General features: G+C 38.0%; 1 protein-coding gene across 1 annotated transcript in view; it reads left to right on the top strand.

Annotated features, from left to right (window-relative positions):
• Positions 1-12710, top strand: part of CRYBG3 (crystallin beta-gamma domain containing 3) — an 88119-nt gene that overhangs the window by 35622 nt on the left and 39787 nt on the right. The window contains exons 4-7 of the mRNA XM_062003171.1: positions 1630-6514; positions 7417-7464; positions 7798-7913; positions 8972-9119. Coding sequence (XP_061859155.1) covers positions 1630-6514; positions 7417-7464; positions 7798-7913; positions 8972-9119 — 5197 coding nt within the window. The remainder of the gene's footprint in view (positions 1-1629; positions 6515-7416; positions 7465-7797; positions 7914-8971; positions 9120-12710) is intronic.

Genomic DNA, 12710 nt, shown 5'->3' with positions numbered 1-12710 from the left:
GATAATGAATAACTTCACTTTTACTTCACTTGTACACTTTGAATGTCCAAATACTGCATAAGGAAGGAATTTACTTGTGTTAAGTCTCCTCTTCAAAAGAAAATTAGTAGTCAAGTAAGGATCTGAGCCTCTAAAACCTTCCAGAAAAGAGAGTCTCTTTTAAATTGGAAAATCCATTCCACTTTTATTTTCTTCTATATCTGTTGAAAGAACACATACTCAGAATCCATATAGAGACAGTATTTGAAGTTACAGTTAATGATACTGAAGTAAACAAAATTATTTATTCTGCTGTTCCATTCTCCTTTGTAAATTTATATTCTATTTCTCAGCTGTGGTAGTTTCTCAATAAATGTGAATAATGGTAAGCTGCAAAGAACTTAAAAATGCTACTCAGATTTTTTTTTTTTCCTTTTGCAATGCCTTTTACATTAGAAATCAAAATCTTAGGAACCACTTTTTTTTTCTTCTTTTTTTTCTCCAAGAGACTCTTCTGAAAGTAAGGTGACAATTTCCCACACACATGAATATCCACTTCCAGTCACCACGTTAGCAGACATAGGGTCAGAGTTTGAAAGGGTTTGTACTTTAGGTGGAGGCTGAGGCAGAATGGAGTTTAAGCACAGTGTAAGTGTCTGTTTTGTCCTAAGGTGAAGAATGTAAAAGCTGACAGTCACATTCATATTGTTGCTGCCTGATTTTTGCAAGAACCCTTTAACTGAAGACAAGAATAGAGGGAAAGCAGAGATGCATTAGAAAGGTGAGCTTTTGTGATGTCTGTTAGCTTTAAGAAAAGAGAAAATCCATTTCTTTAGAAGTTTGAAAGTGACAGGCTCTGAATTTATTCTTAGTGGTGAAGGATCAGGATCAGGGTTTTTCAGTGGCGATTCTTGCATTTATTAGTTTTGGTATTCACTTTTTTTTACTACTAAGTTTAACACTAATGAATGGCTAGATCTAGCAATTCCTTGTCACATTTCTAGGCTTCTCATTTTGGTATTTCTTTCAGCATTCAAGCAGTCTTCATTTTTTTCCTGATTTCCATTCACTCTCTTTCCTCACTGCCCTGTGGTTCAGAAAGCATGCCCTGTTATACTTTCTTTTTTGCACACGTTTTGCTCCTTCTCATCCTCTTCTTTAACAATAGATTTTTGAGAGCTTGGGTAAAAATTTAAGTTTTGATTCAATAGTTTAATGAACGTATAGTACAGTTTGGTTTTGGGTTTTTCTTTTCCAGTTTTTCCAGTTTTGCTTTAGTAGGATATAACATCTTCCTACAAGTATGCTTATTTCCATCACTGCAAACGTTGGCTTGCAGTGTCATTTGTAAACAGTAATTCCATTGTCTAGTAGAAAGCAAAGGATGGAAGTTGTTTATAGCAACATCTACTTTTTGCTCATAATTTAAGTTGGCTTTTTCATTAAAACCTAGCATTTGTATCTTTTGTCACACAAGCCCACATTTAAAAAGAGCAGGAAAAGGTGGAAAATACTGTTGCCTTCAGTCTGCAGTTTGTGCCAATCTGTGGTAGAAAACAATGTTGTATATCATCTACAGTTTGTGTTAACCTTTATTACCACACTATTTAGATAGCTTGTCTCATACTATAACAATGATCCTTGTTACAGGCAGCTGCAACGGAAGCCAGAAGCGCCTGCGGTTACTTATGCAACATATCGAGGTTCTGCAAGGATTAGGCAGCTACTGAAGAGTCAATCGGAAATGGATGGGAAAGGGGAGGAAAGTACTGGTAAAATAAATGCTTCACTGGTCAAAGAAAATGGAGAAAGGCAAACAACTGAGACTCCAAAATCAGAACACTTTATAAAAGAAAACGGAGAAGATGAGGGTCAAGACCACGAAGATAATGCCATAGTAAATTCTTCTGCAGTTAAAATGGGAAGGAAAAAATATGGTAAAGCTCGACATTGCTTGGGTAGCAGTAAACATGAAATAACTGCAAAGGCCTCAACTTCATCTACTGAACCACCTCCTGAGTTAGACTTAATACATACACCTGCTTTAGCTGCAACAAAAGTTAAAAGGACACATTCGCTAGATTCATTAATGTCACCTAGTAGTAGGAACGGTGAGATCTTAACCAATTCCACTTCCCAGATTACCAATTCTCTTAAAATTAGTTCTGCAAATGATTTGTTTGGAAAAAAACATGGTCTGCTGGGAGAAGCAGAAGCTCTGTTTCAGGCAGACAAAAATTCCACTTCTCACTTTGATAAAGAAAATAATTGTAGTAAAACAGCTAATAAGGAGTCCATAAAAGACACACGGGACATTTGTTTACATTCACTGAAATCAAAAAATAAGGCAGATAATGAAGAACTACAGGTGAGTAAGGAAGAGTTTTGCTGTAATAATCAAATGGATAATAACTTGGAGCTGCCATTGGATGTCCAGATGCTTCATTCCAGTACCAATATATTTCAACAGCAAGCAGGTCAGTATACAAGTAGTGCAAATAAAGATAGCGATCCCAGAAGAAGTGACACAGAGAAAACTGGGGCAACTGTAGAAGGAGAGCAAAATTCACACAACTTTGTTCCTACTGTTCTTTTGCCTTTGAATGAACAAATGCCTGCTTTACTTAGCATGGAGTTCAAAGAAGAAGAATGCATAGCCACAGGTAATCTAACCACTTCAGTGTCATCTATTAAAAATGGTACAGTCATGGACAGAGGGCTTTGCAAGGAAGAATTGAGTGAGTTAAGGAAACCAATGCATGTGCAAAATGATTACCAATTAATGCATGTGGAGAATTCTAAGGATACTGCCCCACAGCAGACTGGTTTGCCTTGCCTAGAAACTGAGGGGTTAGAAACAATGAATATTTTACCTCAGGTTGCAGTGGAAAACCGTGACAATGTATGGTCGTGCAGACATGGGTGTGAAAGCGTGAAATCTAACTTTGATGAACTGAAAGCACCTCTTTCTCTAACTTATGAGTCCTTTGAAACTGGAGGCTGTTGCTCAGGTTCTCTTCATTCTAGTTGCAAGTTCAAAAATAAAACTATAGGAAAAGCAGAAATCAGTTTGAAAGATGAGAGAGACACACTTGCTCATCCCAGTCTTGAATATAAGAAGAGGAAATCCTTTGAGCCTGTAGAGATGAGCCCCTTGGAAGACTCTACTCCTGTCCACAAGCAGAGACCTGTTTCCCTTGAAACAGTTCAAGAGATTCCTGCCAAGGCGTTAATTATACTCACAGAAGATAACACAGCAAAGCCTGCACCTTGCCCTTCAGTCACCATTGACAAAACAGATGATTGTACTCCTGCTGCTTCAAAAATTGACAAGATTGGTATGACTGAAGTTGCTCTTGTTCCTTCTGAGTGTAAAGATTGCATCTCTGAACTTTCCTCTCATATTTCTAAGTCACAATTAAAAAATCTGGAGGTTTCTCATTCTGCTTTGAGAAATGAAGGCAGGCCTTTGACCAACAATTCTCCTTCCCTCTGTGAAAAAGACATTGATGTAGACATTGTTTCTGAATCTCCACCTGTTTCCGAAGACAGGATTATTTCTTTTTCTTCCAAGAAGGAAAATGGTAATAAGCCTTGGCTATTGACCACAGTACTTGATTCTTCAACTGACAGACAAGAAATAACACCTTCTTCTGCCACTAACTCTGAAAATGGCCAAATTTCTGTATGCTCCGTTACTTCTGAACAAGACAGCTTTATTTTTCCAGCTGTTGAGTCTATGAGAAGAATCTCTGAGGACGGAATGAACAATGTGCTGCTTTGCTCAGAAGACCCAGGAGCTTTGTTCCTGGCTTCTTCTCTGGAACCTGGGCTCACTGAAGCTAGGCTCAGTGGCTCTGCTGCTGGAGTAGATGTGGGCAGTGTTTGCATCCCAAGGCCTGCTTCACTTACTCTGGGATCCAGAGAAGCCTCCAGCCTTTCCATTTCTGCCTTGGAAATGTTGGGCATTGCTCAGGGGAACAGTAACTCCTCTAGTGACAGATGTAATGATGGGACAGAGGAGGCCTCCTCTATTCAACAGTCTGACAGCAGTGTCTTGGCAGAGACAATACCATCACCCATCTGTCCTTTGAAGTCTTTAGAAACAGCGTCCAAGTCAGCTTGTACTGACAATGTGTGCAGAAGTGCTGTGAGACGGGTGATTCATGATGACCATCCTCCTACTCTCTCAGAAGATTGTTCTGTGATAGATGATCAATCAGAAAATGCTGAATTCCAATTTTCTGCTTTGTTTAAAAAAGCTGAGGAAATAGTGGACTCAGTTTTACACTTGGCTAAAGAAGAAATAATAGCAAAACAAGCCATTGGTGTCTGCCAGCTTTGTGGAAGCAAGGATAGTTCAATCAATAGAGATATTCTAAATGATCAGGAAGCTGAAACTATACAGCTGGAAGCAGAAGAAATCCAGTCAGCTGTGCAGTCATTAAAATATTTTAACCAGAGGAGTGGAGGAGACTCATCTTCATTTATAGGAAATGAAATAGTGGATACAAATAGTAAAGATGAAAAGTTAGTGTCTTATATCCCTGATGAAGTTGACCTACATAGTGCATTAGTGCTAAAAGCAAAAGAAACAGTTGATGATGTCATTAACTCAGCCAAACAAAAACTACTATCCAGTCAATGGCAAGGCAGTGAGAGTAAAAGGCCTTATGAGAAGATTGAGCCTAAACCTAAGACTAAAAAACCAAAGATTTTAAACTTAGGTATGAATTTACCTGCCCAAACACAGGAGCCAACAGAGAAGACGGAAACTATGAGTGTAACTGTAAACTCCGAAAAGATAGATTGCTCAAATCTTTCTTTGCTTCCAAATAATTTGGAAAATGGCATAGATTGGCCCCAAAGTGATGCAAAGATACCAAATAATGCGCTTAGATGTCAAGCAAATGGATTCCTGCCCACTGGTAGTTTAGCAAGGCCAGAATCAGATCTTGCAATACCAGCAAAAGAGAGATACGATAGAAATGTGTGTGAACATCTGGCTACAGCAGAAATATCTGACAAAGCTGCAATATCAGCAACAAGTAGAAAATCTGATGGATCTTTACATTTCATACACAGAGATGCTACTGTGACCAAAGAGATGCTTTTGTCATTTCAGCTAGAAGACTCAGGCAATAACACAGATATACCAGAGTGGACATTGCCGCCAAGTGTAAGTGTTGATTTGTCATCTTTTATGCCCAATGAAGAAGGCGTCGCCATGCAGAGGGAATCCAATGACAAAAGCAGTCCTCGAGGACCTCTGGAAAGCAGTGTAGAGGACAGTCCAAATGATCACTGTGGAGGGGACGCTGCAGCAGTAGCTGTAGAAGTAAAAGCAACCCTAGCCAATTCAAAAGCAGCGGAGAGTAAAGAGGAACTATCAGAAGGGGCAAGTGAGATAGCAGAAGTTAGTATTGGATTAAATACACAGTTCATTGTGCCTGAATTGTCCATTATTGCAGAGGACAGTGAAAGGAAAAATTGCTTCAATGCAGTCTTTGCCCCAAATATTGAGAATCTGAGACAAGTAGATATGAAAGATCAAGACACGAAAAGAAATGATCAAGTTGAAAATAGTCTAGACTGCTGCAGTGTTGACATGACGAAATCAACAGATCTTTTGGCTTTATCTCCACTAATTGAACAGTGGGAGAACAATTCTTTCACTATCATTTATGAAGGTGCCCTTCAAACTGAGAACAAATCTGTCTCGACTGATGATATGCAAACTGGTTTGCCATCACCTTCTTATTTGCCTTCAGATACTATAGATCATATGATATGTGAAAGAGCAATGAATAAAAATGAGCCAGCCTGTCTTTCTGGGAAGGGTGACAAGTTGAATGAAGCAACAGATAACCGCAGCTCGGAGTCATTTCTGAGCGTGGAGGCCAAGCGCTATAGAGTATATCCTTTCTCTTTATCTCCAATATATGAAGATGACAGCTCTCAAGAGGACTTACTTTCCACAGACATGTCACCGGAACGCCATCCTAGTGGAATGTCTAAAGACAACACTGACCATGCTTCTGTGCTTTCCCTTCTCCAGTCAGTTTCAGAGCGCTTACAGTTTACTACTCAGTTCACTAAAGAGGAGGAAGAGGAGGAGGGAGTGGCGGAAGAGGAGGAGGAAGAAAATTTGCTTGATGTTGAGAGAGAAGATTATCTTTCCTGTCAGTGGCGAGAGAATTTAAAAGCAACCCTTCAGTCGAATGACCAAGATAGATCTTTGTTTCCTGAACAATCACTTTTTCTTTTGAAAGGACAGCTTGACTCAAAGGAGCGACCAGAACTCTTTCCAGATGCAGCTTCTTCCAGTGAAACACCTTGTAATCTGGTTTCACAGAAAGCTGATGCTGCTTTAAAGCATCCTCCTCCAAGTGTGTACTACCAGTATTTGAAATCTGCCAGCAATTGTCCCTCTGAGAAGGGGACCAGGTTTGGAAGTATTCTCCAGGATATGTTGCAGCCAAAGATTCATTGGTTTCAAGACAACACCATGCCAAAACTGGGAGAATTGTCAGCGGTAAGTCACATAATATTATTAATAAAATAATATCATTAATAATCAAAGTGATTAGCCCAGATCCAAAATTACTCTCCCTAGTCTCCTTTCTCCCTTTCTAAAGTTAATTATTTTGTAGTAAAAATAAACGTCGTTCAAGATCATCATTTGATAAAAAAGTCTTCTGAGAAAATAATTTTCAGAACATAATATTCTTGATTCAGCACACAAAGTGACTAAATTGTAAAATGGAAGATGTGAACAGTCTTTATAATAGCAAATCACAGAATTGTCCATGTTAAGGACATTCGAACCTGAAGACAATAGAATTGCCTTTTATATTAAAAATTTCTCTTTCATTTATTCCACTTCTGAGATTAGTATTGTCAAAAAAAAATTCTGCTTACTGGGCTATTCAATTGTTTCACCAGAGTCTTTTAAAAACTGTAGCTCAGTTAGCAAGTAATATAAATACTTCTGTAGATTAGCATTTCTGTTTAGTTTATTTAAAGTAATGGCAGATGAGGGTATGGAAATAATTCTTCCAGTGTTTAGAAATTGAAAATGCTGTGTAGAGCAAACGCATAACTGAAGAAGAAAGTCTTTCCCTGATGTTGGGAATATTTTAGTCTACATTAGAGGTCTCTCTTGGATTTACCACTGGCATTAACTGACTTAACACTTTCGAGAAATTATAACTTCCATAACAGTTTTTTTTCCTTTCTAGCACTTGCTGCTTTCTGCTGATTGTTTGATTCCCTTAAACTATTTACACCTGTTCTGAACAACAGTGGAACAGATCTTAGTTGTTTGTAATGGTAGCAGTTGCATGCATTTGTAGGAATAGTGGACCCAGAATAATCTATGTTTTGTGCTACTACTGTAGATGTTAATAGTTGTTTTCCATGTCCTTTCAATTTCAGAACCTCATTGACAGGGCAAGTCTCAAATGCAATCCGAGACCGGGCAAGGTAAGCAGAATTTGTGGCATATAGATCAATATAATACATGGAATAATTTGGTAAACCAAAACTTTTGAGTTGAAAGAATATGAAGTTGGTAGTCTAGTTTTCTGCATTTTAATGGTGCATTTGCTTGTACATGCTAATAATGAGATTATACTATTAAAAATCCCGCCACTAGTAATTTTAGCACGTTTCTGTCAGCAACTACTGTTTTAGTTCACTAGAATGTTTCATAAAAGAAGAAAGTATGTAGCATATCAGTTGAGCGGGCCAAAAAATAACTGTCTACGCTGTATGTTGAAACGAGCTTTCATCTGTATGCATTGTATGTTGTTTCAGATTATTATTTATGATTTTTATGGTGACAAAAGTAAACAAGAAATTCATTCTGATGTGCTAGATGCCACGTCCTGGATCTTTCCCATTGGAGCGTTACTTAGGATAATTAGAGGATGGTAAGAAATCCAGGTCATATTTAAATAGTCTTTCCAAAAGACACTATATGTGTTTGTCTTGTATTTCCATTTCTTTTATTTATGACACACGTCTGATCTGCAAGAGCGTATCTTTCTTTCTTTATAATTAGACTGATACCAATGAAAAAAGCATGAAACAAGGCTCCAAATGCTGCAGTAGAAAAAAAAGTGTTCCTCCTGGGAACTAGCTTCAAACAGAAAATTTCTAGTAGAACCACAAGTAAGTTTAGACTTCTTGCCTGAAGTCCTGAGACAGTACTTCACATAATAATCAGAAGCATGTGTATGCCAAAGAAAATGATTTGGTGGTTATTTTGGGATTTTTTTTTTTACAATTCATTTTCATTTTACAGTAGCTGTTGCAAATGGACTGTAAAATGAACAATCTCAGCTGCTGTTTCTAATGCAGCATTTAGAGGAATATGGATGCAGAAGTATGTACAAAGTACCTTTAGGGTAGATTTTGCAAGTGTTTCTTGGTTTGCTTTGGGAAGCTGGGGCTAGGACCAAGCCCCATTGCATTTGAAGTTACTTGGTGGTGCTTACAGTGAATATTTCTCATTGACAGCTGTAATAATGATGCATGATTTTTTTTTTCAGTTGTGAGGCAGCCTTGTTTGGTTTTGCATACATTTTTTTTCAGGTCCTAAAAAGTGCTGACTGTCATTATTAGTATATATCTATTTTAAGCCTTGCATAATATCTGCCTGAATGGGAAATGTTTTGATGTGTCAATATGTTCTGGTAAAGTAAGACTTTTTTATTTTACATTGTGTTTTAGCTGTATTTTTATATAGTTGATATTTTAAGTAACATTAGGCTACATCCTAGAGGAGAACTGTTTATGTTATATTTAAAACACCGAAGTACCAACCCTGTATTATCTGAAGTGAATGTGACTACTGAGGGACAGCATAAGAAAGGTTTGCTAGTTGGCTTGGTAGGAAGAACTCATTACTAAGCTTTCCAGCAAATGTGCTGTGTGAGGACAGTCTTATCTAACAACAATAACTTGGTGTGTAATATCATTATTACAGTTGGATTTTTTATGAGAAATCAAAGTTCCAGGGTCGGAAATATGTACTAGAAGAAGGAGAGGCTGTGTTGGATCACCTTTGGGATCTCCCGGGCATGAAACATCATCGAAGAAACCTCACAGTTGGTTCAATCAGACATGTAACAAAGGTATAGACTTTGTTAATAATATACTCACATGCATAATTAATTTCTGTTGGCAATAGCGGTGCCTAACTAGCAATGGACAATGTGTGTATGCCATATTTCTGGCTTTATTAAAATTTGCCATGAATCGCATTCTTCACTTTCAAGATAAATTCCAGGACTTTTGCTGTACTGAGGTGATGAGCAGATAGATCACCTTTCTTTGCCACCACTTTTACCTGACACAGTGACTCTCCTTGTAGATGTTTGCCTCTGCACTTAATTGAAATTAAATGGAAACAATTCATATTTTGCAGAGAAGTGTTTATTTAAAGCTTCAACTGTCAACCCCGTCTGTATGGCTTCTGTTTCAGAAGGTAGTAGTTGGATTTCCAGTCCCATTTGTACAGTGTAGCCTCCAAAAATTACTGTCACTTCCTCTACAGCTTTGTGCCACGTATAGGGTTTCCACATGCACAAGTGGCACACCTACAGCATCTGGTTCTGTGTGCAGCCAGGAGTTTCAAAGGCGTTTTGTTGAAAAGATAGAAATCAAATGCCTAAAATGAAATACAGTGTATCCATTGTTATTCAGTGAATGAGGAATATATTTACCAGATCTCGTGACTTAAGAAGAGTTAACGCTCTTGTTGTTTAGCATAACATTCCAGTTGTTCACAGAGCAACAGCCATTTACTGTGAGTGAATTATCAATTGTATTGCAATGTGAAAGGTTTTCAGAAAAAGTGGTGTTTCTCTGTTCTCTGCTGGTATAGAGATCATTTTGAAATTGATAAGCTTTCTATCATATACAGGGGCATAATGTCTTAACAATTAGAAATACTTTTTCATTCTCTCAAAAACTTAACAATAGATGAATAGATTCAAAAGAAACTGTCTGAGGGCATGAGTAATGAAATAAACATTTATTTCAGCTAAACAAATTAAAAGCATTTGACCAACATGGAATGTGAATATTGATTAAATAGTAAATAGTTCAAGAACTACCACAATTACACATGGAAGTATGGTCTCTAGCCAAGGGAAGCTGTGTATGTTTTAAGTATCAAAGAAAGCCCTTGGATAGGAAAGACACTGGTTAGCTTCATCACGTTTGATAAAAATTGTTGTAATACAGGTTAGTAGGTTTGAGCCTTGTTCGTCGTCTGTGGTTCATTTGTTTGGAACACAAGTGGAAAGCTTTGTTACAGTACACTAGTTCAGTAATCAACACTTTCTTCTGTAACTTAAACCTCTAGCAGATATGGTTGGTTGGAAGGACTTTTGCTCTTAGTACATAGGGTTATATGGAGCTAGTGTGGATGAGGAACTCGCTTTGCTGAGTTTTGTCCTCTGAACCCTAACATCTCTTTTAGGTTTTCCTTCAGCTACTGTGGAACTGCTTTTTATGAGATAGTTTGCCAAAGTACTACCTTTTTAATTCCTTTTTTTTTTTTTTGGTGAAAAATATATAGACATTGTTTTCAACTAATGTACGTGATCTGCAGGATCACAAGATTTACTGTAATTGGTTTTCTCGGTGGCTTTTCTCCTGCCTAGTTTGGTCATACCGTTTGTGTGTCCAGGCTGTCTGGCTTGGCTTCTAATTCTTCAAGTGTCTTTATGGTGCTTGTTTAATGGCTGCTCAGATGCCTTGATTTAGCAGATTTGAAAATTGGCTAAATATGTGAGGAGAAAATTACTTGCCAAGATGAGGAAAACAGATGTTTACTAAAGACACTGTAGGAGATACATTTAATATTATTTTTATTTTTTACTGGCAGATGTTAGTTTGCTGAGAAGCAGTCTGCCAGTAGCTTCGTGCTCTGATTTGGCTTTGAACCTCCACATAAACCAAAGATTCTTATAGCTTTGTGGTTAGTTTGTGGCTTGTCTTGCTGTGGATATGCGTTAGATGTATCCATGTGTGTTTAATTTGAAGGAACTTAGGAGAGAAAGATCTCAAAGGAACAGATAGTGCGGCTAGTAAAATGAAGACCTGTTTGAAGTAATGGGTAGTCTGAATTCCACTGAGTCAACATCAGCCCAGGCTAGCAAAATCTGCCTGCACACACAGGTTCAGTGCAGCCTCTGCAGCCCAGTGTGTTTAGCCAAGTGCATAGATTGATCTTATGGAATTTGGAGGGCTTTTGCTCTGTTTCTGGAAGCCCAAAGAAGGTGCCAAATGTTACCTTCCAAAAAAACAAGGACTGAGAAGAGTTGCTGATGTTTCCTTTTAGGAGTAATTTTGTAAACCACTATTTTTCAAAGTGACAATATCAGAATCAGCAGTTTATAATCACTGTCTGCAAGATGATCAGGCAGGGAATAACTGGATTCCTTGTGGACTCTCCTTAAGCAAAGCTCTTTGTAATGGATGTGTTCGCAATATTACATGAAGGGTGTGTTTCTTTTGTTTGTGTGGTTTGCTCGGTGAAAATAAGTTATTAATTCAAGCAGGGACCACTTTGTCAGATGCTTTATGACAATACACACTATCTTCAGATACCATGTTGAGTTCTGTAGTACAGAGTGGTACAGAGCAGGAGAACTGGAAGAAAGAATTATTAATGGGTAAAAAAGGCTGGAGGACTAACAGAGTAAGATGTAAAATAAAAAAAGCTGCAAAACTGATGTGTCCTGAGGATAAACTGTGTCAAAAATAAGATATGTGTCTAGATGGTGTTAAAAAAACAATCATGTGAACACCAGAACTAATTAGGCCTTTTTTTCATAGATTTTTCTCTCATTGTTTTGACATTTAGCTTAAGCCAGACTTAATACTTTCTCATTCTTTACCCTGTTGTTGACATAAAAGACTACCTCATTTAAATAGTCTATTTTGATCACTTCAATCACCCACAACTGACAGGTCCAAGTAGAAGACTTAACAGTACTGAAATTATTTATCACTGCCAGTGCTATTAGGGTTGTAATCCAAGATCCAGAAGAAGGATACACAGCCAAGACCACCTTGAGGGGATTGAAGGCTCTAAGGTGGAGTTCTTAGTCAGAGTAGAAAAATGTCAGAGATGCCACCAAAGAGTTAGTTCATGGTAAGTTCTTGATAGTCATCTTAAACCTTCTCGGAAGAAGCCCTAATCTTTCTGCTGAGGGCCATATTACTGATTTGGAAGCATTTTTTCTCTGCAAGCTAGCACAAGTATTCCCCATACTTCTGTAAACATCTCTGCTCCCTCTAGAAGGACTGTGGTGAAGGTATGAGAGTACTGCAGAGTAAAGGAAGATAGAGTGGGATGCCTGGAGGCTGTGGCCTACCTAAGCATTTGCTGGTTGTGTGTTATCATTAGAAATTAACACAGCTACCTAATCTCTTTGCTGTGCTTTTTATTCTGTTTTTGCCTGACATGTCAGTAGGATAATGAATATGACATGAGTTTTGACTGCTTGTGATGAGGGTGGCAGAGCCAGCGGGATATAGAGAGGAAACTTTCCAGCTTTGGATCTGACCTGGAACACTGTGGTAATAGTTTTTTCATAGTAATAGTTTTGCATATGGCTATCTTATTTCAAAATCATGACGCCTCACAAATGACAAGGCTTTGGACTAAGGATCTAGTTCTCAACCTGAGTGCTATCATCTTTGCGTGGTTT

Source organism: Colius striatus, chromosome 1 (genome assembly GCF_028858725.1).
Source record: "Colius striatus isolate bColStr4 chromosome 1, bColStr4.1.hap1, whole genome shotgun sequence".
In the NCBI taxonomy this organism is placed as follows: Eukaryota; Metazoa; Chordata; class Aves; order Coliiformes; family Coliidae; genus Colius; species Colius striatus.
Note: the sequence above shows the minus strand (reverse complement) of the source record. Positions and strands in the feature narration are given on the sequence as shown.